At 37.7% G+C, this 27,027-nt stretch overlaps 1 protein-coding gene and 3 pseudogenes across 2 annotated transcripts; 3 read left to right on the forward strand and 1 right to left on the reverse strand.

Annotated features, from left to right (window-relative positions):
• The first annotated feature begins 177 nt into the window (after positions 1–177).
• On the forward strand, positions 178–1,942 carry LOC132176134 (AAA-ATPase ASD, mitochondrial-like; annotated as a pseudogene).
• Positions 1,943–5,348: 3,406 nt separating this feature from the next.
• On the forward strand, positions 5,349–7,070 carry LOC132175358 (AAA-ATPase At3g28580 pseudogene; annotated as a pseudogene).
• A 2,776-nt stretch (positions 7,071–9,846) lies between these two features.
• LOC132174977 (AAA-ATPase At3g28580 pseudogene) lies at positions 9,847–11,572 on the forward strand (annotated as a pseudogene).
• Positions 11,573–11,598: 26 nt separating this feature from the next.
• On the reverse strand, positions 11,599–22,552 carry LOC132173635 (DDT domain superfamily). 2 transcript variants are annotated; one of them, XM_059585181.2, is made up of 12 exons: positions 21,882–22,552; positions 21,673–21,783; positions 18,554–18,640; positions 18,416–18,453; positions 18,251–18,332; positions 17,346–17,452; positions 16,979–17,135; positions 14,772–14,864; positions 14,471–14,594; positions 13,326–13,368; positions 13,005–13,193; positions 11,599–12,905 (listed from the first exon to the last, which is right to left on the reverse strand). In XM_059585181.2, the coding sequence occupies exons 1-12, from the start codon at positions 22,257–22,259 to the stop codon at positions 12,158–12,160; spliced, it is 2,157 nt and encodes a 718-aa protein (XP_059441164.1). In that variant the 5' UTR covers positions 22,260–22,552; the 3' UTR covers positions 11,599–12,157. The 2 variants fall into 2 exon arrangements, with proteins under 2 accessions (XP_059441164.1, XP_059441163.1); XM_059585180.2 differs by having other exon boundaries at positions 11,599–12,911; positions 21,882–22,551.
• Positions 22,553–27,027: the final 4,475 nt, after the last annotated feature.

The following is a 27,027-nucleotide window of genomic DNA, read 5'->3' on the forward strand; positions in this document are numbered from 1 at the left end:
ATGGGCCGACTGGTCACTTGCTTTTACATTATTTTGCAAGTTGTGGACCACCGTCCACGTAGTCCTTCCATCACATTGATCACCATCAATGGTGCCACCCCAAAAAGTATTAATATTCAAATTAAACCATAAGCAAAAAGAAATAATATTTAAATTATTTTATCTTTCTAAATCCAAAATTAAAATCCCATCTGCATATAAACACTAGCTCTGATCTTCCTCATTCCCTACCCTACTCTTGCTTTCCTTCAACCTCAAAGACAAGTTACACAATGCAAAAACCCACATTTTTTCCGGCAACGATGACCGAGATGTGGGCCACAATGGGCTCGACGTTAGCCAGCTTCATGTTTCTGTGGGCGATCATCCGCCAGTACTGCCCATATGAGCTTCGCCGCTTCCTTGAAAAATACACCCACAGGCTCATGGGCTTCTTTTATCCCTACATCCGAATTTCTTTCCACGAGTACGCAGGGGATAGGCTGAAGCGCAGCGAAGCCTATGCGGCTGTCGAGGCATATCTCAGCGCCAACTCTTCCAAGAGCGCCAAACGGCTCAAAGCAGAGATGGGGAAAGACAGCAGCAATCTGGTTTTGAGCATGGACGAGCACGAGAGGGTGACGGATGATTTTCGTGGGGCGAAAGTCTGGTGGCTGTCGAGCAAAGTCGCGTCGGCGCCGACGAGGTCTATGGGGTATTATCCCGAGCAGGAGAAGCGGCTGTACAAGCTCACGTTTCATAACAAGTACCGTGACATGATCACCGACGCGTATTTGGAACATGTTGTGAAGGAAGGGAAGGAGATTAGAGTGAGGAATAGGCAGAGGAAGCTCTACACGAATAGCCCTGGCTACAAGTGGCCGAGCTACAAGCAAACCATGTGGAGTCATATTGTGTTTGAGCATCCGGCAACCTTTGAAACAATGGCTATGGAGCCGGACAAGAAGCGGGAGATCATTGAAGATTTGCTGACTTTCAGCAAGAGTAAGGACTTCTACGCAAAAATTGGGAAGGCGTGGAAGAGGGGTTATCTGCTTTATGGGCCTCCGGGGACTGGGAAGTCGACGATGATTGCAGCAATGGCTAATTTGTTGAACTATGATGTTTATGATCTTGAGCTCACAGCTGTGAAGGACAACACGGAGCTGAGGAAGCTTTTGATCGAAACAACCAGTAAGTCTATAATTGTGATTGAGGACATTGATTGCTCGCTTGATCTTACTGGCCAGAGGAAGAAGAAAACAGAGAAATCTTCTGATGATGAGAATGAGAAGTTGAGTAAAGAAATTGCCAAGAAAGAGGCGAAGGAAGAGGGTTGCGGCAGCAAAGTCACTCTTTCAGGGCTGTTGAATTTCATTGATGGGCTGTGGAGTGCTTGTGGGGGAGAGAGGCTGATTGTTTTTACTACCAATTATGTGGAGAAGCTGGATCCGGCACTCATAAGAAGGGGTAGAATGGACAAGCATATTGAGCTCTCCTTCTGCAGTTTCGAGGGGTTTAAGGTGCTTGCAAAGAATTACTTGGATCTTGAAATGCATCCCATGTTTGATGCTGTTCAGAGGTTGATGGAGGAGACCAAGATCACCCCTGCTGATGTTGCAGAGAACCTTATGCCAAAGTCCCCAACGGATGATGCAGATAAATGTCTATCGAGCTTGATACAGGCTCTCGAGGAAGCCAAGGAAGAAGCGGTGAGGAACCAAGATGAAGACGTGAAAGAGACAACCATGGAAGATGTTGTCGAGTCTCAAGTCGACAAAGAAACTTAAAAAACATCGTAATTCAGAGAAGCAACCATGTTTTTGAAATAATTTTCATGTAAAAAGTTTCTGCAGGCAAGTGCCAAGATAATGGGGGATCACTTTCTTGTAGAAATTGGAGAATCTATATTTGCCTGTCAAAATTTGAAAGAGAAAAACCAGTCAACACAAGCAATTTTATATGGGCATCTTCAGCACAGAAAGAAAAATAATTCAATGATGCTGAAATACAAGAACAATAAGAAAGCTAATTAAGCATACATAAAGATAGAAATTAGTTACCTTTTGAGGGAGCTAGGATGGTTCCATTACAATAAACACAACAATTCTAGACAACCCAACAAACTTTTCGGGCACAATACTAGTTAAAGTTCGAGCTTCTATCATCTTTAGATTTATCCATATTTATGGATAAGTGGAGATTTAACATAACATTCAGAATGAAAATTTTAAGTTCGAGCTTCAGCTCCATTATTCATTTTTCATTTTAATGAAAAATGCTATGTTGTTTTAATCAAATTCAAAAGTCAAGAACATGTATAAGGAGAACAAGGACAAGTTATTAAAACTTCTTGTTGACGTTGCAGCTATGAACCAATTAGATCGAGGTATGACGGCAGGGGGTTTGAGGTCTCCCTTCTAGCATTGCGGCTGCTAGGAGCTGAGTGCACATGCACATCCATGGCTGAAACAGAGGGACAAACAATTAGACAAAGGGAAAAATTATGGGTGTTTCATCTTTAATGGTCAGACAGTCCTATATTAATAGGAGAGGTGCAAAGTCACTTTATGTTTTTACTTAATGCAATTTTGTCCCCTTCATCACGTGGCTTTAAGTCACTTTTGGAAGGGTTGGTTATGTTTGAATTCTGCTCTTCTTGGGTCGGGGCTTGTAAAAATATTGATCAGCAGGAAGCTTGTTGTTCATAGTCTAAGCATTTTACATGGGTTGTATATTTATTATTTAATTTGCATGCATGTATTTCAATCTTCTATATTATAGTGATTACCTAAGTTTAGTTGTTTCGGAGTGATTTTATCTTTGAAATACTCAAAATGTTTCTATTTCGCCACTTAGACATTACTTGGACGTGCTGTCATCGTGACGCTTGACCATATTGAACTACAATTTTATTTAAACAAAAAAAAAAAAAAAAAAAAAAAAAACCCCTTGCTATTAGGAAAAATTTGTTAAATCAAAAAGAATATTCAATTTGTAGACGTTTAATCTCATTAAAGGACAGAAATACCCTAAACGAAATATAAGCATTATAAACTTAGAAAAACCATTTTTTTTTAAAAAAAAAAAAAATCAAAACTTAAGAATTAAATTAAAAGTAAATAAACCATAAAAAAAATATAACTTTAAAATTGTTTTTTCAAAAAAAAATTCCTAGGGGTGGCTAATCCAACCCCGAGCCTATAAGGAGTGGCTGAGCCACCCTCAAATCACACAGAAGTGGCCTAGCCTCCAAAAAATTCTTGGTAAGCCGGCTTATATGAATTTAAGGGATGGCCAAATCAACTCAAGTGTGTTTTTTGGGGTGATTCAGCCACCCCAAACTACCTAAGGGTGGCCAAACCATCACCACCAATACCCTATGGTGGTTCAGCCGTCTCATGAACTTTTCTTCTTTTTTTTTTTTTTTCTTTTTTTTCGGGTATTTTGATACCTTTTTTTTTTTTTAAAAAAAAAAAAAAATTTGTTTAATTTAGTTTTAAGATTATTTTATGTAAATTTTGTTTATAAACATAAGGTATTTGCGTCATTTCAAATTTTTTAATAATGTTGACTTACAGAATTAGAAGTTTTGGTAACAAAATGATAGTTTAACGAGACCAAGTAATACAAGTGTCAGCTCATGCGGCCATGTTGTAAATGACGTGGTAGTACTACCACGGAAACAAAAGGTACTTACTCTAATTTTTATCTTTGTATATTTACTTTTCTTTATTTATTTATTTTTTTTTATAATTATTGTGCTTCTTTCCATTGTGGGGTTGTATCCGGTCCTTTCAATTGGATTAAAAACTTTGTTCTTATCGGAAGAAACAGTAAAACTATTAATCCTATATAACATTCTAACCGTCCAAACAACCCAAGAACACTCACACACACTCCGACCTAGAGAAAATAATCACTCAACACTAAAGCTAGAACAAGAAAAAGAAACGATTCTCGATCTCACCTTAATTGTGGGGCTTCAAACTCCCAATAAAGCCTTCAAAACGACAGTATTTCGTCGTTTTTCTCTCCTCTTTACGGTTCTCACACTCAAAAGGAATCTAGAGGCTCAGGAAAACGTATAGAAAGTTAGACTAGTTATGTTAAGGAGATATTTATAGGCTTAAACAAACGTTTTAAAACCCTAAAAAATCTTAAAAATCGCACGTCATCGAGCACGCTCGGCTCAATCCCTAGCTAAGAGAATATATATATATATAAAACGGATCCAAGAATGCAACTTTATTCATTCGTATCTTTTATTTTTCTTATATCGAATAAATTAAATAAAAAGTTATTTGATATTTATTTTTTTATTTTTTAATATATTATTAAAGAATTGAAGCAAAATGAAAAGTGCAAGTACTCATGATTGGCTCCCTAGAGAATCTGATGAGAGGGTAGCTAGCTAGCACCAAGAGCCACGAGAAAACAATTAATACATTGTTAATCGAGATTAATTAGAGACATCCATGTTCTGACAACTGCCTCCAACAAAAGAAGTGGACACGTTATATATAAGGGAATAACTTCAATTCGGTCGAGGCAAAAAGGGAGGGTTTTTTGCCCACCACTCACAAGCTGACACCTCAGCTTAGCACATAAACTCAAAATGAGAACAAAACACCATATTATTCCTACCACATTGACTTGCCGCCCACCTCCGCCTGAAGCCGCTGCTCCGAAAACGCCGCTTCCGCTTCCGCCCCTTAGGGGTGGCCCATAGCCACCCCAGCCACCACGGCGCGGCCACCCCGTGGCCTGGGAGTGGCCGCGCAGGCCACCCCAGCCAGATCTGGGGTGGCCTGCGAGCCACCCCGTGGCCATGGGGTGGTTGCGCCGGCCACCCCGTGGCCTGGGAGTGGCCGCGCGGGCCACCCCGTGGCCTGGGTGTGGCCGCGCCGGCCACCCCGTGGCCTGGGGTGGCCGCGCCGGCCACCCCGTGGCCTGGGAGTGGCCTGGGGGTGGCCACGCCGGCCACCCAGATGGGGCTGGTGGTTCCTCATTTTTGTCCTCATTTTTTTTGGTTTTGGTGTTTTGTTCTCATTTTAAGTTTTTGCATTTTTCTTAAAATGTTGATGTGTCATGTTGTGATTGGTGGGCAGAAAACCCATGTTTTCTGCCACAACCGTATGGCAGCAGCTCTCTATATATAATCACAAGTACTAAACAGTTGTACACTATTTGCATATATATATATTCTATTAACTAACTTTTGATCAAACACTAATTACTAAAAATTGATCTGAATTGCAACATCAACATCGTATTATAATTATGACATAAAAATATGGTTTTTAACCTTATTTGCCGACCGGCCGGAGAGAAGGCTACTAACTCCTTGTCCGGTACTTGAAAGAATGAATAAAAATTTGGGCACTCACTAACTCTTGACGATTCTATCAATATAAATAAAGCCGAGGAAAGGAAAGCCTTCCATTACCCTAAACAAAAAAGAACATCAATTAAGAATCCGATTAAAATGTTTCCGGCGGCAACCATGATCGGCGGAGCGATGATGGCTAAGAAACAGAGAAAAGGAAGCAGTGCACTAAAAGGGATGTGGGCAAATATGGGCTCCACCATAGCCACCTTCATGTTTCTGTGGCCGATCATCCGCCAATATTGTCCTTCTGTGCTTCGCCGCTACTTTGAAAATTATACACGAAGGCTTATGGACTTCTTCAATCCCTATATCCGGATTTCCTTCCACGAGTTCAAACGAGATAACCTCAGGCGTAGCTCTGCCTATGCAGCTGTGGAGGCATACCTTAACGCCGCCACTTCCAAGAGCGCTAAGAGGCTCAAAGCTGAGACGACGGGGAAAGATAGTAGCAGCCTGACGTTGAGTATTGACGAGCATGAGACGGTGACCGATGAGTTTGAAGGAGTTAATTTTTGGTGGGTGTCAAACAAAATTGTGTCGCAATCGAGGTCTCTGTCATATCATCCTGCGCCGGAGAAAAGGCTCTACACGATCACTTTTCATCAAAAGCACCGTGAGATGATCACTGAGTCATACTTGAAGCATGTTGTAAGCAAGGGGAAGGAGATTAGAGTGAGGAATAGGCAGAGGAAGCTCTACACAAATACTCCTGCTCAAAAGCTTTCCAGCATGTGGAGTCATATAGTGTTTGAGCATCAAGCCACCTTTGAAACGTTGGCGATGGAGCCGGAGAAGAAGCGGGAGATTGTTGAAGATTTGTTGACTTTTAGCAAGAGTAAGGATTTCTATGCAAAAATTGGGAAGGCGTGGAAGAGGGGTTACCTGCTTTATGGGCCGCCGGGGACTGGGAAGTCGACCATGATTGCAGCAATGGCGAATTTGTTGAACTATGATGTCTATGATCTTGAGCTCTCATCGGTGAAGGACAACACGGAGCTGAAGAGGCTTTTGATCGAGACAACCAATAAGTCCATCATCGTAATTGAGGACATTGATTGCTCGATTGATCTTACTGGCCAGAGGAAGAAGAAAACAGAGAAATCTGCAGATGATCAGAATGAGAACTTGAGCAAGGAAATTGCAAAGAAAGAAGCGAAGGAAGAGGGCAGCGGCAGTAAAGTCACTCTCTCAGGGCTGTTGAATTTCATTGATGGGCTGTGGAGTGCTTGTGGGGGAGAGAGGCTGATTGTTTTTACTACTAATTATGTGGAGAAGCTGGATCCGGCACTCATAAGAAGGGGTAGAATGGACAAGCATATTGAGCTCTCCTTCTGCAGTTTCGAGGGGTTTAAGGTGTTTGCAAAGAATTACTTGGATCTTGATATGCATCCCATGTTTGATGCTGTTCAGAGTTTGATGGGGGAGACCAAGATCACCCCTGCTGATGTTGCAGAGAACCTTATGCCAAAGTCCCCAGTGGAGGAAGCAGAGAAATGTCTATCGAATTTGATACAGGCCCTAGAGGAAGCGAAGGAAGAAGCGGCGAAGAAGAAAGATACAACCATGAAAGATGCTGTTCAGTCTCAAGTAGTGGACGGAGAAACTGAAAAACCATCGTGAATTAGAAATCAGCAATTTGGAAATAATTTTATTGTAAAATAATTTTCGTGAAAAAACTATTGTGAATTAGAAATGCACAACTTGATTCAATCATTCCTAATAATAAGTCATGAAAGTCAGGAAAGGAGATAGAGGTTTCTGGCTATAGTGGCTAGAGATGGTGGCGGCCGAAAATGGTGGCCGGAAAACCGTCAAAGTTGGTGGTGGCCCGAGATGATAGATGCCGGCAACAATGGCCGAAGATGGGCCACAAAATAAGTTAAAGAATGGGCCGATCATCAAATAAGGCCGGCAAATACTAAATAATTGGGCCAATAAAAAAAATGGGCCACGAATGCCGAATATAGGCTGCTTGATTTCTTTCATTCTTGTTTTTCAGCCTAATTTTTTTTTTTTTTTTTGCATATTTTTTCTTAGAAGATTAACGATTAAGTCAAATTTAAATACAATCAAAACTGATTAATGAAACTTGTACACCACAAATACTCCAAAAAACCATGACTACTGTCTACTCTGGTCCATCGTTCTTACATCCATGGACCATTTCCTTTGTAAAGTAACAATTTACAAGTAAAGATGTGAGTTCACAACTCAATAAGCAAACAACCAATCGTGATGTACGCCCTGGATTAAAATCTCTCTTGTTGAATGGAAAGATTACTAACATTCTAATTTAGACAAAGTTACTTTCACTTTTATTTGAAAAGCCAAAATAGAATTCTCCATTCCTGAAATGTTGAAAGAGTTTTCTTTTAAAATCATTCTTAGCACCCTCACTAAATTTTACTCACCAAAATAATTAAAAGTACATTTTTCTCTATTTTAACTATTAACTTTTTTAAAGCAGACTTAGCAGCCTCACTATTTTAAAAGGGATTGAGATCCCCGGCTATTCTTCAAGAATTGCCCATGGGTTTGTTTTGAAATTCTAGTCATTCATTTTCATCCAACAGCCACCAACCTGTTACATGTCCTACTCAATATAAAATAATAAAATATTATTTAAATTTTAAAAATAAATATAAAATAAAAATTTACTAAAAAACATGGAGGTGGTTCAGCCACCCCATTTTCAGCCCTAGGGGGTGGCCGGCCACCCCAACACAGCCTAGGGGGCGGTTGGGGGTGGCCGACGCCACCCCATGGCCTTAAGGCATGGTTCGGCCACCCCCTAGGGCCAAACCCATAAATCAAATTTATGGGTTTAGCCCTATGGGGTGGCCGAACCACCCTTGGAGCCCAAGAACGCCACCCCGAAAGGCTGGTTGGGGGTGGCCGACACCACCCCCATGGCTGTGCTGGGGTGGCCGGCCATAACAAAATAAATACTATTCACTTACAATTTATTTTTTATTAAAATTATGAGGCTAAAAATGAAAAATTTTAGTCACTTTTACTAAATTGCCCCAATAAAATAACCAAAAAATAATTTTTGTGAGGCAAATGCTCTAACACGTATAATAGAGCCCAAAATATTGTACCTTAAAAACTTTGTTTCTTTTCTTACTTGAATACGTAACATAACAATGCTGAAAAATATCCCATCATATAATACTTTCTTTTCTAAACTTTGCTTGCATAATAAAGCTGGAATACTGTTTTTTGTTTAATTGTTTTAGAATTCCTCTTTGCCCTTTTATTTAAGACTGAATAATCACTTTTGAAGACGGTTAGAAAAAACATCTAACTTTCAAAAAAAAAAAAAAAAACTGCTAACTACTTAGGGTGGTGCGGTTAGCGGTTTTAAGATTTGAAAAAACTGTTAACTATATATATGTGCGCGCGCAACAACATTGTTTTTGTATTTACAATATATAAAAAAAAATGTATAAAAAAATAAAAATGTTGTCGTATGTAGTAAGGTATTACCATTGAAACGATGTCATTTTGATTTTATTTTTTTCTTTTAAAAAGCGAAAACGCTAACCGGCGGTTAACCACCTAGACAGTTAGCAGAAGCAGTAACTACATTTTGACTCCTACTATTATTGTATATGTTGTGCAAAAATACTACAATTACAGATATATAAGACAAGACAATCACACGCGATAATAACAAGATTTAAGTAGTTCGCTCAATGTGAAACACATTTACTACCAGGCCCGATTACGAAAATTTTTACTATGAAAGATAAAGTATAAAAAATAGTAAAGAAAAAATCGCTTAGAACCCAAAGTTCAAATACACTCAAATTTCGTCTCCAATGAGTAGCTCAATCGGCTGTGGATCACGCCTTATGAAGCAGAAGTTACTAGTTCGAATCATCACTTCTTTTATGCGGACATATAAAAAAAAAAAAAAAAAGTACTCAAATTTCACTATTAGATTATTCTTCAAAAGAGAATATAAAAGAGAAAAATACAAACTATTATTTTACCGAAACAAAATGACAGCCGGTCTCCCCATTTCGTCTATGTGCCCGTTCCTTGAGAAATCTAAGAAGAAAATCAAACTTCCACACTTTCAGTTTCAAGTTCGTACGTTCCCAAGGAATAACTCAATCGATTAGGAACCACGCATTATGAAGTGGATGTCACTAATTCGAATTTCATCTACCCTCTTGTGTGGATATGTCAAAAAAAAAAAAAAAAAGTTTCAATTCCGTACAAGAAGCAAGTCAGCAATTCTACTGCACCGAAAGTAATAAGAGAGGAATAGGGCCCACACAAAGCACAATGGGTTGAAAAATGTAACTCACATGAATTTATTAGGAAGACGAAAGTGTCATGAAATTTTCATCAAAATATCTGCAGCCAGCTTTGTGGAAAGAAAAGGCATGACTAGGGAAGACTAGAAAAGCAACCCCACTCACAACTCACGCCTACCGACTCTTGTTGACTTTTTGACTTGTCTCCGATATAAAGCCCATCGAGGAAAGGAAAGCTTTCCACTATCCGAAACAAAAAACAACATCAAGAATCCAAAGATGTTGCCGGCGACCATGATCGGCGGGGGGATCATGGCTAAGAAACAGAGACAAGGAAGCAGTGCACTAACAGGGATGTGGGCGAATATGGGGTCTACCATAGCCACCTTCATGTTTGTGTGGGCGATCATCCGCCAATATTGTCCTTCTGTGCTTAGCCGCTCCTTTGAAAAATATACACACAGGCTTATGGGATACTTCTATCCCTATATTCGGGTTTCCTTCCACGAGTTCAGAGGAGATAGGCTCAGGAGTAGCGAAGCCTATGCAGCTGTGGAGGCGTATCTTAGCGCCAACTCTTCCAAGAACGCTAAAAGACTCAAAGCTGAGATGGGTAAAGATACCAGCAGCCTGACGTTGAGTATGGACGAGTATGAGAGAGTCACCGACGAGTTTGAAGGCGCTAAAGTCTGGTGGGTGTCGACCAAAATTGTGTCGCAATCGAGGTCTATGTCGTATTATCCTGAGCCGGAGAAAAGGATCTACACGATCACGTTTCATAAGAAGCACCGGGAGTTGATCACAAAGTCTTACTTGGAGCATGTTCTAAGCAAGGGGAAGGAGATTAGAGTGAGGAATAGGCAGAGGAAGCTCTACACAAATACTTATGATCACAAGCTTTCCAGCCACAAGCAAACCATGTGGAGTCATATCGTGTTTGAGCATCCGGCAACCTTTGAATCGATGGCGATGGAGCCGGAGAAGAAGCGGGAGATTGTTGAAGATTTGTTGACTTTCAGCCAGAGTAAGGACTTCTATGCGAAGATTGGGAAGGCGTGGAAGAGGGGTTATCTGCTTTATGGGCCGCCGGGGACCGGGAAGTCGACCATGATTGCAGCAATGGCTAATTTGTTGAACTATGATGTCTATGATCTTGAGCTCACAGCGGTGAAGGACAACACGGAGCTGAGGAAGCTTTTGATCGAGACAACCAGCAAGTCCATCATCATAATTGAGGACATTGATTGCTCGCTTGATCTTACTGGTCAGAGGAAGAAGATCAAAACAGAGAAATCTTCAGATGACGAGAACGAGAAGCTGAGAAAAGAAATTGCCAAGAAAGAGGCAAAAGAAGAGGGTAGCGGCGGCAAAGTCACCCTTTCAGGGTTGCTGAATTTCATTGATGGGCTGTGGTCTGCTTCTGGGGGAGAGAGGCTGATTGTTTTTACTACCAATTATGTGGAGAAGCTGGATCCGGCACTCATAAGAAGAGGCAGAATGGACAAGCATATTGAGCTCTCTTACTGCAGTTTCGAGGGGTTTAAGGTGCTTGCAAAGAATTACTTGGATCTTGAAATGCATCCCATGTTTGATGCCGTTCAGAGGTTGATTGGGGAGACCAAGATCACCCCTGCTGATGTTGCAGAGAGCCTTATTTCAAAGTCCTTGCTGGATGATGCAGAGACATGTCTATCAAATTTGATACAGGCTCTTGAGGAAGCGAAGGAGAAGGCAGCAAAGAAGAAAGATGAAGACGTGAAAGAGATAGATACAACCGTGGAAGATGCTGTTCAGACTAAAGTGGACGAAGAAACTGAAAAAACCACTGTGAATTAGAAATGCACAATTTGGAAATAATTTTCGTGTAAAACATTTGTGGCCAAGTGCCAAGATTATGGGGTTAATCTCTTGCAGAAATTGCGCCAAAACAACATACAGAAATCCCTGACAAGCAGTATCTCCAACACAATGAATTCATCAAACATGAAAACAAAACAAAACAATAAGAAAGTGAAACTGAAATAAAAATACAAATTAGTTACCTTTAGAGGGAGGATGGTCCATTACAATAAACACAACAGTTGCTAGCCTGATTGCTTTATCCAACAGACCCAACCAACCCAAATGCTCAGAGGCGCATAATTGTCGTGAACGGAGGAAAAAAAAAACCTACTTGGCTGGAACATTTGATAGGGCAAATTTATCAGTTACAATATTAGTTAATGGTTATTGTACATTGATTGGATGACTAACGAACTCCCAACAATTTCCGATTCATCTGTCGTAGGTTTCTTTGAATGTGGAAACTAAAAAATGACTACCTAATCTACATAACTCTCAGCATCACATTGCTCCCAGCAGCAAATCATCACCAGAGTAGCTGCTTAAATTACACCATGGAAGAACTCTAACTAACTTCCTCCGTGGGCTTCTCACAAAATTTAGAAACTTACTATCGTACACATAGATTCCCTGGGAAAAAAACAACTCCCCCTGTGCTTTCCGGCAGAGGGAAGCTTCAGAAGTCATCTGTATCTTCATCTTTTATTACTGTGTTCGGACCATCATCAAAACCAGAACCAGGAGCAAGCTCATTTAGATCAAGGAAACGTCTTTTCCGTACACCCTCAATTTCATCTTGGCCAGGGCTATTTGATTTCTCAGGCGGCTGATTTTGCTCTTTCTCTACCATCTCAGTGTATGCTTCAACAGGCTGATCAACTTTTGTTTCCTGGACATTATCATTGACATCAGAATCCTGACTTTCCACTGAATAGTCCCCATTCTCACTTGCATCTGAGCGTGCATCCGATGTATTTGACTTCTCAGGTTTCATAGATTCTGTTTCTGTTTCTGATTCTGATACCTCATACTGTCGGTAATTAATACGATTTCTGGTGGCCCTCTTACTGCGTCTTAGACCTGCCTGGAGCTCATCAACTGACCTTAGTTTTGTTTCCCTCCTAGTACGGCCAGGCAGTTTTCTAAATTTTCGGGGCTCGTCACTGTCCTCGCTGACACTTACGGAATCACCATCATCTTCTTCTTCCTCTTCCTCTTCTTCAGCATTTTCTTCTTCCCAACGATACTCCTCATCTCCTTCAGAACTACTAGACAGCTTCCTCTTCTCTTTACGTTTCCTCAGATATTCCTCATCATAAACAGCTTCCCCAACTATCTCGTCATCACTGTCATAGTCTGCCTCATTATCTGAAACTGCTTCAACAAACTCTTTTGCTGAATACCGTTGTGGTCTCTGTCTCCGCCTATTGCTACATGTCAATACAGCTTAATCAATGCAGGGATGAGTTTTTAACACAAAAATAAATTCTGACATAAAAAAAAAAAAAAAAAAGAAGAAGCACCTTCTGTCCATTTGTTCCATTTTATCCTCGTCCTGATCATCATCAAAATCAGGTGATGTGGGAGATGGGGCACTGAAATTGTCATGTTCGGAAGCATGTGAAGGACCACTCCATTTGCCATTTATAGAAGGTTCAGGTTTCACAGCCAGATCTCTTCTTTGTAGAGGTTCTGGGGATGGTTGTTTTCGTCTGAGACAAAAGCAAGAATGAGAACATTAAGTCAAGAGTTCATCGTATTGGTATGAAGATACATAAATCAGAGAGAGATGGAGGGCAATAGTAAATCAATACGACTATATGCCTAGGTAATAAATTCCATACTTGGTTATCTTGATAGCCTCGTTGATGGACCGGTCATAATCATCTGCAAGACCATGGCAAACAATCAGTACAAACATCTTTCTGTCATGACATGCTCACCTTGCAAGCTTCCCAGAATTAATTTTTACAGTAAACCCCAGATTAATTCAGATAACAATTTAAATTTAGAGTAATGCTACTCTTCACACCCATTTTACACCGGTTGACGTAATGTGTTTTAAGTACCTTTTATTTTTTCATTTTTTGAAGTAACTGAATGAGAAACTACTTAAAACACGCCATGTCAACCAGTGTTAAATTAGTGTTAAGAGTAGCATCACACATAAATTTATTAAGATGTATATAAACAGTATGTAAACTGAATATGGTACCCATTAAAAAGGTCATAATATGTTCCCCAGGAATGTCCAAAGAAAGTAGCATCCACTCCCGGGCCCCCTTTTTTCTTTTCCTAATTCCCTCTCATACATCTACCTTACTCAGAAACCCATAATATAATGGCTCTAATGATCCGTGTATGGGAAGGCGCATATATTCCAATAATTACATAGAATATGGCTTAAGGTAGAGCAGATTGGCCAAAAAAATTGAATTTATGGTTTTGTTGAATTGACTTGCATATATTCCAGTACATGTGGTAATGAGATTAGAACTGCATTTTAGGCTAGAGGAAGTCCAATAACATATGTTCATCCAATTAAATGATATAGAGACAGAAACAGTTAATCCAGATACATGTCCACCAAGAGAAGCTGCCCCATCAAAACACGGCAGGGGTATGCTGTCTGCCAAAAGCATTGATCACATCCATCCAATTGTTCACAGATGCAAAGAAACAGAAATGAAAGGAGAAGGAAAGTAGTTATGCGACAGAAAAAAGGCAGACAACTTCTGGGAGACCAATGTACTCGCAAAGCTCCTAATGACAACAATCCTCTATTATGAGATACAGTAAACCTATGGTTATGTTCACTAAGAAAACAATTAAGAAAAGAATGTCTAGGTTGAAACAAAATTTGATTTTGCTTCATCCATAATTTTATGCTGTCATTAGTTGGATCATATTTTGCCCCACAAAAGAGTCCCTAGTGGTTAGAAAAATACCATAATTAAATAAGAAAAAAGTATTAACAGTTTTCTCTTACCAAAGGTATAGGTGACAGGTTTTCTGTCACGAAGGGAGCGTCCTGGAACAAGCCCATCCACAGTCAAATAATTATCAAGAAGGAGAGCTTGTCTATGCTGCTTTTTCAGCAACCTCTCTTTCCTCTGCAAACAACAAATTGATTCCAGCTTTCAGATAATTGTTGCCACACAACAGCAAACATTAACAAGATTTCCTTTTATTAAAGAAAAATAATTATTAGACTACACTGTTAATGAACATAATCAAGAAGACAATGAAACAAACTAAGAACGTTCTGTTCCACAACTAGCTTTGAGTACCTTATGATCCTTCTCAATCTCAGGAAGCATGTCTATCTTCAACTTTTTTCCTAGCAAAGCCTCTGTTCTATTTTTACTTGAAAAAAGCTTTTCCTGCAACAGAGACAAGTTTCAAATGAGCAGTAGCAGAGAGAAACTTGAACGTATTTAAGGCTGCACTTGGAACACTAGAAAGATGATTCCTTAGGAATAGGAATGGGTAAAATACGAGAAGTTGGAATTGAATGGTCATTCATATTCTTTCGTGAGATCACCCCCGAAGCGTGGAACCAAGAATTATAGTGTGAATTAGGGCAAATCATTAAAAAAAAATATTTGGGGGGGGGAGGGGGTGGGGGAGCTATATATATATACACACACATATATATGGGATTTTTTTTAACTTTTTGAGAGAACAAGCTTCATATTTTAACATATTGTTCAATAAACAATCCCAACAAATTGATCCCTTATACGGAAATGCCTAACTAGTTCTTCAAATGGGTCTCCATGTTTCTCACTGAAAATAATTGACTCCATCACACAAGACTCAACTCAATTAAGCCTTATCCCGATGTATTGGCACTGGCCACATAAGTATCCTCTAGAAAACTAATAGTGGTCCGTCTGGCTCTGCTGCAACTCTTATTCTCTGACTGATTTGTGTAAAAATCACGAGTTCTCAAAGTCATGATAAGTAATGGAAGCTATATTTATATGCACCCACAGAAAAAACTGGAATTGCATACAAACTGCATTAAGAATGAGCAAATACATATAAAGGACACATTAATCTAATATGACCATCAAGAAACCAGACACAATTTGTACCACTATAAATGGCTACCCCGATATCCATTGACAACCTTTGACACCCAAAGAACGTGAATTCTTTAGAGTGATAGAGGATGTCAAGGATAGTCACATCATCAACCAGGTCTTTATAGTTCATGACTTCGCAAATTTAGATGTTTGAATTCTTGGCTTCTAGGTCAAGAGTACATGAACTTTGGGCTGCCATAATTGCTTACTGTATTTTGCATACATCTGATACACATCTATACCTTTAAAGGACATTTTCTATAGCTCTGAATAAGCAGTGATAATCCTTCACTAATCTTCCCAGTGAGAAAAGTCAAGTAAAGCCCCAAAGGGCCACAACACACTTCTATCAACAGCATAACCATGTCCTGTTCTCTACACTCCATGCAACATTTCGTTTGAAAGGTATTTTCAGCTTCAAAAGACCTCTTGACAACCTTTTTTTTATAGGTAATCGAAAAATATAATTAAAAGCATAAAGACGCCCTTAAGTACACAAGAAGTATATAAAAGGAAACGCCTAGCTAGAAGGAGCCAAAAAGAACAAGAAAATCACTATCAATAATCAATAAAGGAGAATCATAAGCAGAAGTCCAAAAATACAAATTTTTGAAGAACAAAGACAATCTCCTCCAAAGACATAAACCTCTTGACAATTAGGACTAAAGAGAATATGTTTTTTGAGAGAATATTAATAACAGTTCATGTACAAGCTTGGGAATTCATGAAAATACACCTGTGAATGCAAAAAACATATATTAAATAATGTTGCACACAATACATGTACCCTGGTTAACCCACCCACATGGCAAAAACAGTCATGACAGTTTTAAGTGCACAAAGACGCATACTGAGGCTCCTGAGAAGATTAGCTAAGACTGTTTATCACTTAAATATGACCTACAAGTATGAGGGGAGAAAAGAAATGAGAAAAATATACCAAGATGAAGTCATTAACAATAAGAAGGATCTTCATCCACATTGTGGAACAGGCAGTTGAAGAACATGACACAACAAAAGCAAACCTGGATGGATCTTCAGACCACAAAAGTAGTGATCTAAATCCCATCGTACAAAAAATTTATCTAAATTCAGAGGGAAAAGGTATTAAAAATCAAACTCCTTGTAATTCAATAGGACAGAATTTCAGTTCAATACTATTGATTGAGATTTTATGTTTTGGTTCTAATAATCACAACACCCCCCCCCCCCCCCCCCCCCCCCCCAAAACCAAAAAAAAAAAGAAGGGAAAAATACTCCAATTATTAAAATAAACAACATATCAAATATTTATTTGATAACTAATCAGAAAAAAAAAAAAAAAAAAAAAAAAAGAGATGAAAATGAAATTTGAATCTATTAACTTCCAGACGCATGCACATGTAGAGACCATTTTAGAAACTTACAGAAACATCTTGAAATTCATCAAAATTGGTTGCTACTGTTTCCCACTGGTATGTTGCGCTAGGAAGAACCTGGGAACCCTTTGTCTTCGCTTTCTTCACCTCAACTTTCCTTATCTCCCGATACAAACGATGACCAATTATAGGGTCATCTTCATACCTGCACCAACCATATTCACCAACTGATTAAACCCCTGCTACACAACAATGAGTAATACAGAAAAACCTTTCCACCAAAGAATTAAAAATCCTTCTACTCATTTGAAAGATACTCGGTGTATCTGTTATGCAATTTATGAAAATAATAACAAAAGATATGCAAGCTATAAAACTTGATGGACGTGGTATATGAGAAGATTAAGTATATTACCAGTAAGAAATTCCTTGTGAATCACCCCCAACACGTTCTTTACGAAATGCTGAAAGCTGAACACCATGTTTAAGCGAGTTGTCAATATAGTTTCGGATATCTTCTTGCTGCAAAAAGTTACTTAGATTCAATACACAATACTCACTAACTTTACAAAAGAAGCACAGAAGAAACACGCAAAATTACTAACATATCCATTTTCAAGCTCTAAAATCTACGGTTTGGGGGCAGTAACTTTTAGAAACAAAAGTATGGTGCATGCTTATGCATACACTAAAAGACATGCTTCTGAAAAGGGCACTATCTAGGCACAGAAAGGGCTTCTTCTTCCAATTAACTTGACCATGAAGGCTATTTATCTTGCTTATTTTGGAAGAAGAACAAATTTTATTTAATAGTTGTGGCAAAGAAAAAGCACATAAAAGAGTTCCTTAGAAAAGTGGTGGATGCCAAAAAAGAAATAGACATCAGTTAAATGGATAGATGTTAAGGAAAAACTTGAGTGAGCACTAGCGAGCATTAGAAGAATTAAAAAAGACCAGAAAGTTTCAGACATACTGGCCCCAGATTAAAGAGTACCGAACTTTGACCATTTTGCATTGTTCATGAACAAATTTAATAACTGCAATTACATGGACAAGGACCTAGATTGTTTATTTATGTGAAAAGATTTGTGTACTAAATGCAAGAAGGCAAGACTCAATGCTTTGTAGAACTAAAAAAAGTTTTCCATATACATTAGTCCAGCAAAATATGAATCAGGTGCCGCTGCTAATAGTGCATTAAAGGTCTTGGACTTAGCATAACCTTTCACACTTACAAATAGAGTTCTGGGTTTGAGTGAAATAAACATGAATACACTATTAAGAGCTATAAGACATAATCTTTATTAACAATGATACTACCTCAACACGAATGTCACAGAGTGCTTTCAAGATGACCACACGAACCCCAGGATCAAGCATTTTATATACTTCGATCTCCACTCTAACAAATAAGCATGATTTGACACATTAGAAACAAAAAAAGATTCATATATTAGAGAAACTCATAGAAACAAGGTTACTCACCCATGAGAAGCAACAATGGGTAGATCCCCATCAGCAACCTACAATTAGGTACCATCTCAAGTTAATTTTCAACAAGCAAAATTCAAACAGGCCACAATGATGTCAATCATCAGTTAAACGAGTACAAGATCTAGTTACCCAATGCCACCAGTCTCTCAATTTTCTACATAAAACAGTGACCCAGGTATCACGTGTAAGTGCCATTCGCGTAACAGGAGGGATCGCCTATAAAGAGATAAATAAAAAGTTATTAGCAAAGCCAATTGCAGTAGTAAGTGACTATTATTAATAGAAATTTTCCATCAGTGTTGGGCATTTACAAGGTTGTGCTGCATTGTAATTGCCAGAGGAATGTATCTTGCAATTTAATCAGCAACAATTTCTAAAAACATATAATTCAAATTTGGGCAGTAAATGGGAGAAACAATAATATTTAAGATCTATAAGGATGATGAGACAAGGCAATGCAAAAGCAATAGCTCAGAGTAAACAAGTCCTTTGGCTGGCCCATTCATCACATTAGATTATAAATATGTAATACTACAAGCCAGACAAGATTTAATTCTTTTGCAGATTAATCAGATTTTACCAACAAGGTAAAATTCAAAGTTTAAATATCAAAGATACTTACATATCAAATGACTTTTCTGACAACAAAAGCTATATTGCATATATGCTGAATCAAACTTTGGCTTTACAAAGTAATAAACATTTTTTTATAAGTACAAAGCAATAAACATCCAGAATCAAACTTCTATCAGTTCCATTAAAAATTATAAAATTGCATTTAATACAGAAAAAGAGATAAAAACTTGCTACATACTGTTAGTAGCACCATAGAATCTCCAAATAAAGTACTGGGATAAGTCAGCTTCACCTCCAAATTACAAGCACGATTATGATTGTGTGATCATTTCTTTTTACCTTTTTTGATTGGTCATAAGCACATGATGGTCTCTTTCCTTCCAAATTACCTAAAAGATGGCAAGGGGAGATATCTTCGAAAACTTGATCCAATGAACAAAAATAATGATCCTCCAAGTAACTAAACAATCAACCAAATTGCTCAAAGATGACCCAGGCAGCATTGAACCACACAAAATATACAGGGACTAATAATCCCATTGTTCATTTATCCTTTCTTACTTTTTTGATTGTTGTACAGAAACCTTAGAAGGTATGGGGGATTTTGTATGATCACATATAGCAAGCCACTCCAAATTAATGAGCCTCCCAACAAAAGCCACGTGGGTAGAGAAACTTTTTCTCACTTTTCCCCCCCTTTTGGGACAACTTATATAATCACCAATCCAGACCCCAAATAAGAATTTTGCAATGTCTGAAAAATATAAATTGCAGCCTTACATTTCTTAGAGCTGGCTGTTTTTAGTAGATCCCAAACTTATAAGATGCCCTCAAAGATCCATTCGTAGCCAAATTTATAATTACTTAAAATTCAGAGATAGTCTCATCAAAAGTAGAGGAATCAAAATGAGAAATGCCCCTCTATAAAAGAGCAAGTCCCTTCCCTTAAAATCTCACTTATTAATCTCTATAATGAAATTATGAGATGACACGTTTACAATCTCAAAAGTATATGTTGCTCAAGATGACATCTAAATGATAGGATTTTTTTTTTCTTTTAACTTGTAAATTTAATTTTTTTAAAAAAATTGTGTTAGGCAGCGTCAAGTTGTACCACCTCTTCCACTATGGACTACCTTATTCATTACCCCTTGAAGACCATAATGGACATCAAACACTATTTCACCTAATGTATGATTAAGGAGCCAAAACTTCAACTCCAACCCTTTATCTTTCCTCACAAAATCATCATACACTAAAAACCCGTGATCTTGTGACCTTGAAATTAGATCATAACCTTGAAATATTTTTATTTTTTGATAAGTAAATAACCTTGAAATATATTGATCTCCTCTACCCCTCCAATGATGTATCTTCCTTCCAATTCCAAGATGCTTAACCTCTTCTCAAAAATTTCAAGCATGAAATCCAAACTAAATTTGCACTTAAGGAATAGTTTGGTAAACAATCACCTATTCAAGACATTCTATTGATTAACAGTGCACTGTCTATCTCGAAGAAAATGAAACCAAATTTAACATGCTCCTAACGATTAAGAAGTACCAGACAACCAAGGGACTGGAGCAAGAGCATTTTAAAAAATATTTCAAAGAAGAAAGACAGATTTCCTCTTGCCCTACAAGTTTTACAAGCAGAAACTATCCAATTTTGTGCCAAAAAGTTGCACATAGAAAAAAATACTTCCCTTTCCCTAGTGCATATTATTTTAGCATAGTGTGAGCATATATAACCTAGAGAAGATAGCAAGACCTAAAGGCACAAACCACGCCCATGTGCTATAAACCAATAGCTCATCATGCAGGTGCACTGCACATAGTGAGGATCCTACATGTCCAACAAAAACCTCAATAAGTTACAAATAAAGTAAGGAACACTAAGGATTGAGTGGCAATTTCTTATCAATTCAATCTTCTAACACATTGAAAGGCTTTGCTTGGATATTCTATTCAGCTCCACAAGCTTGAATCCCTTCTACTTGGAGCCTATGATAAACACTATAAACTCCTTTTCTGCATCACCTTTGAACTTAGAAATATGCAGCTAAAATGATGATTTAAGTTTGAAAGGGAAAAAATACACTGCTTAAAATGTTGGGTTTGATTTTTTCCCTACTACTTGGAGTCTATGATAAACACTATAAACTCCTTTTCTACATCTCCTTTGAGATTAGAAATATGCAGCTAAAATGATGATTTAAGTTTGAAAGGGAAAAAATACACTGCTTAAACTCTGCCGAAAATTTTATAAGAATAAGGTGGGAAGAATAAAACAGCAGTAGCTCTATGAGTAACAATCTGAACTGGACCGGTAGTATCCGAATTAAGGTATAAGTACTCTTACATGCTACTAAGGCATTTGAATTTCTTGCAAAAAAACTTCCAAACTTAATAAAAGAAAGTAAAATAGCCCACTTTGACTATAAATAATTTCCCTGTTATAGTTTAGCAGTCAACTTGAACTGCATAAAACTAAGATAACACCACTCCCACCACAAGTTGGGAAACTAAAAGAACACATGACTAAGCTTGAAAGAAGTAAACAAAAATAGCAATGTGCAACAACCATGAAAACACAAGCAAAGCGAAGTGCACAATTATATACAAAAAACGCTAAAACACACAAACTTCATGCTTCAAAAGCAAAGCACCAACCTTCAATAAAGGTATATGTATGTCACTCAAAGTGTCGTTCGGGGTAATCAAAGCCGTTTCGAACTCCTCGGCCGAGAACTCCGCCGTGATATTCAGAAGAGGCCTAAATACCTGCAGCACAGAATACGCAAAAGAACAACATCAAACCTAAACCCCGAAGCACAGAACGAAGCATATCCGCATAAAAGATCACAGCTTGCGAAGCTCACATGCAAGAAATTGAGTACGGAAGCCAGCTCCCACATCGACCGGATGGTCCACCGGGGCAATTGCGACGGGGGGGGCGGCCCCAAGAGCGGCGTGACAATCTTGCTGCATTGCTCCTTCTGTTGCGGCGACTCGTCCTGTCGCTGCTCCTTCTTCTTCGGCTTACTCGCGGGCGCAGGAGCCGCCGCGGCGTGGAGCCGAGCGGCGGCGCGAATGGTGCACGCGCGCGATGGGCGGTTACTCCTATTGACGGGAGGGGCAGGGGCGGCTTCTTTTTGCGGGGTTGGGGTGTCGTTAGCGGAATCGGGGTTTAGGGCGTGGTTGTCTGGCGAGGAGGGTCGGTCGTTGGGGATCGGAGGAGGGGAGGGCTCTGGGGACATGGTTGTGGTGGAGATCAGGCGGGTAGAGGGGAGTTATGGTGGGATTACATGTAGGGGATCATGGGTTGGCATGTGGGGCAAAACTAAAGAGAGGGTCTTCTTCTTGTTTTGGAGTGAGGAAGAGAAGGAATAGGAGAAGAGAGAGACAGAGAGGGGGATGGAGGACCAAAGGTCCAAACCATCATTCAAATAGGTTTCTGAAGAATGTCTATCTATGGACTATTTGTTTGTGTTTTGTGTTTGTGTTTTGTGTTTTTCTTTTGCAATATCGTATGTGATGGAATGGGAAGAGAGAAAGTAGAGAGGAGGGAGTAAAGGGGGTGGGGGGGAAGAAAGAGGGCCAGTCCCTGGAATTTGGTGAGAGGTTGGATTTTTTTTTTTTTTTTTTTTTTTTTTTTTTTTTACCTTAGGTTAAATATTTTTCCTTTTTCTTTTTCAGATTGTAATGTTTTGATTACTTATTCTTATTGGTTTTGTTTGTATTTATCCGGGTTATTAAAAAAAAAAAAAAAAAAAAAAAAAGGAAACAAAATTGAGGGTTTTGAAAAGGAGTTCAACTCTTTTCTTTGTAATATAATAATATTAGATTTTAGTATGATGCCACATCATTTAATATTCTAAGTAATTTAGTAATTTGAAGTAGTGTAAATTATTAAATGCAACAAAATAAAATTTAAACTATAAAATAAGTCTTTATCGTTTTATTTAAAATATAAGAAATCATATTCCGTTTTAACTCGGGCTCGTAATTGTTTACTAATGGTTTGACATATTTTGGATGATTTTGGTTAATTTTGGGAAGAATAATGTCATGTATCACACTACTATTTTACTAGTTGATATGGTAATTGTCAGTATGTTCTTATATCAGTTTTGTTAAAAGAAAAAATTAAAAAAATCTATTCAACGAAAATAATAAGGGAAAAAGGCTACTATTATTCAACTATAATATGAACCTGAAATCAAATTTTATGTATCATATTCCTCTCATTATCTGACTTTCAGCCACAACCTTCCATTGACATTGCCTGCATTAACTCTCTGACCCCCATTTTTGGTACACTAAATATGCAGAAAAAAAAAAAAAAAAAAAAAAAATTGCATATTGTAATTGTGGGTTTGTGAGATGAGAGTATAAGGTGGAACTTAAGTGAAGTGAAAGGCATCTTCTGGTGTATTTATTTCCATCCAAATCAACTTCAGTCATTAACTTGCAGTAAAAATGGAAAATACCTTTCAGTAGTTTTCTGGCGGTGAACAGAGAAGGCATTAAAGAAAAGCAGGGGAATTGGACTTCCACCACCCCTCTGGCAGCAGAAGCTTAGTTGATTCCTGACATTTACTTTCACCCTCCGTTTATCTATTCTCTTTTTATCTATGTGCCTTTTGCCTGCTCTCCCATGTACTCGAAGTAAGCTCTCCCCCTCACAAATATATCTTTCATTTCAATATAGAAGCTTAGCTTCATTGACTTTTATCCTTATAGTTTCTTTATTTAGAAGTTTAACCCAAAAATAAAAACAAATAACCGAATGACATGGAATGATTCCGTCATCTCCCATTTGGCCAAAAGGAATGATCAACCCACCCCTTGAGTTTTTATATGCAATACGTATCATAATGAAAAATGCTAAACATTTCAAATTTTATTTTAAAAGGTTGGTTCTCAAATGGTGTGTCATCATCCTTTGAGTTAGTGACACACTTCCAAAAATAATAAATCTCATGAGATGGTGACACATTATTTGAGAACCAGCTTTTGAAAATAAAATTTGAAATGTGTAACACTTCCCGTAGGGTGTAAGGACTTTTTTCTTTTCTTACCATAAGGGGCTATTGATCAATTTTTATACTCCCAGCTAATTGTAAATCGATGAAATCATATGAACTAATTTTTTTTTTCCTAAAAAAAAAAAAAAAAAAAAAAAAAATGAAAGGAGCCTTCTGTGGACCATGGACTGGCCCATTGTGTATTAGGGATTTAATAAGAAGAAAAAGAAAAAATGACATTGCATCTGTAGGCCCAGGCTTGAAACGTAAATGTGGGCTTTGACGGACAAGCTATGGCTAAATGTGGGCCTTCTTATCATACCTCGACTTAGGGACCCAACCTAGCCTGACCCGATCAGCAGTCAGTCTTGGAGTTTCTCAAAGAACTTCTTCCTTGTTCCTTCCTCTTATTTTTTATTTTTATTTTTTTATTTTTTTAAAGGGTAAATGCAAAATAAATTCCTGAATAAACATGCATTTTGCGACCACTTTCTGATTTTGTCACGGATTTGAAATGGGCCATTCCATGCGTTTTTCGTCTACTAAAGTAACATCCATTAAGCAATAATTAGGGCTAGTTATCGGTCGGTTCGGACCAGTTAATGGGCTTATCGGTCGGTTAACCGATAAGATATCGGTTAACCAAATCATAACCGATTACCGACCAATAAGAAGTGTTAAACAAAAATTATCTGTCATATCGGTAATCAGTTAACCTGTCGGTTAAATCGGTTTGGGCTTTTTATTGGGCTTTTATTGGTTGCTAATTGGGTCAAAAATTAATTGTTTTGGAGGCCCAAATACGTTTTGTTGAGCTAAAGCTTAAAATAGCTTATTAAAAATTAGTTATTTTAGAGTATATTTTTGGCTAAAATAGCTTATTGAAACTTTTTTTTTTTTTTTTTTTTTTTTTTTTTATATTGATTCACTACAATAATAAATATAAAATTCTAAATAATTAAAAATTAAAATAGCTTATCGGTTATATAGGTCATATCGATTTTTCGATAAAAAATTTTTAACTAACCGATAAGCTTATCGGTATAAAATTTTTAACCAACTACCGACCGATAACTATCGGTTACGATTAATATCAATTCGGTTAAAGTCGGTAATCGGTAATCAGTTAATCTGCCCACCCCTAACAGTAATATTAACATTTTTTTGCCACGTCATATTAAAATACTAAAAATAAAAACTAAGAAAATTTAAATCTAAACAAAAGTTTCCAATTGCCATAAAAATCTCTCCATAAAGATCCTACCTAGCTTTGATTCATTGTCACTTTGTGCAGGCTTGCCGTGTTTGAATAATGTGGTAAAAGTAATTTGGCATATGGGCGACTGCTAAGAAGAATTATTGACATTGTTAAAACCGACAAGTGTCATATTTTATTAGCACTTAACATTTCTAGAAACTGTCTTCGAGACCATGACATCACATACCATATGTCATCAACTCGTGCAAGAAACACTAGAGTACTTAGGTTTAAATAATTAATATTTATGATATCTTTGTAAATTCACAATGAGTAATCATAAAGTTTACAAGAGTGCTGTTAATAGTATTACAATTTTTGTTAAAATATAAAATTACAAACTGACGTGCTATTTTTGTAAATAATTAATTTTTTTTACTCATATTATATTGCGTAAGATTCATGTCTGACAGCCACTAAATGTTTTTTTTAATATTATGAAGAAAGTCAACTTCATTGTCTTCATGAGATACGACTTTTTAATACGAATTGTTGACTTAAACCTTATCTCATAATTTATCCCACCGTTCACTTTTGACTTACTAGAATGATGTGGTACTATTGACATCATTTGATGTAAATAACATCTAGAAGATGAACTTCAAAGAGGAGTAAAAAGTGGCTGTGTTTGGCAAAAACGGATAGGATTAGACCCAAAAATTTTAAAGATTCTTTTCAAAATCAACTATAATATTCTTATTTTTTACATCATATCAATCACTTTTTATTACTATTCAAATAAAAAAAATCGCTACAAAACAAATTTTTTTATTTTTTTTATACAAAATATTCTTATTTTTTTTTATCTCATATAAATCAAATCTGCTACAGTACCATTTCACTCTCTTTTTCCATTCTATTGCCAAACACGGCCACTGTGTCTTTGTTTCCCTCTATAGGGTAAAAAACTAATTAAAGAACAAAATAAAAAAAAAAATGAGAATAGCCTCATTAGTAAAGTACACTTTTATATGGATGACCATAATATGGTGGGTGACTTCCATTTTGATTAAGATTCTTCTTCGCCTAAGAATGCCTATATATAGAGAGAGAGGGGCTAATTAAGCTTAACAAGTGATCGAGGCCAGCAATAATTCCCTTTCTGTCTAAGAAACACTTGCCCTTTGTGCCCTTCTAAAGCCAATTTTTTTGGCAACACTTTCTTTCTTTCTTGGTGCTGAAGCGTGCAAGAGCAGCAAATGCAAAGATATCAAAGATGAGGGTATGGTGGAGCTCTGTCGCAAGAGAGATGACACCGGGTGTCACAAAGATTGTTCGTGAGACCTGCTATTTTTTTATCTTTCATTCACCTTTAAATTTATCATTAAATCTGTGAGTCTTATAGATTTAATGGTGAATTTAAAATATATATGAAGATAGATGAAAGATAAAGGGGAAGATGAAAAAATAGCATTTCTCTTGTACGTAACACTCTTTGTCATCTCTTTTGGACAGAACTCCCCCCGATCCCTCCCTATTGACCTCTCTTTCTCTCACGGTCAACCACTTGCTTGCTTTGATGGAAGGTGAAAAAATAGCATTTCTTTTGAACATAACACTACTTCTAGTTATCATTTTGGGACAGAACTTCCCAGTCCCCAGTCTCCCCCCCCCCCCCCCCATATCTCTCCTTGTGGACTTCTCTCTCACAGTCAACGACTTGCTTGCTTTATTTATATTTAAGATAAAGTTCTCCTCATTTGACTCAAAACTCCAATGTGATTCTAAGATTTATTATCT

Source organism: Corylus avellana, chromosome 3, assembly GCF_965113065.1.
Source record: "Corylus avellana chromosome 3, dhCorAvel1.hap1.2, whole genome shotgun sequence".
Lineage (NCBI taxonomy): Eukaryota > Viridiplantae > Streptophyta > Magnoliopsida > Fagales > Betulaceae > Corylus > Corylus avellana.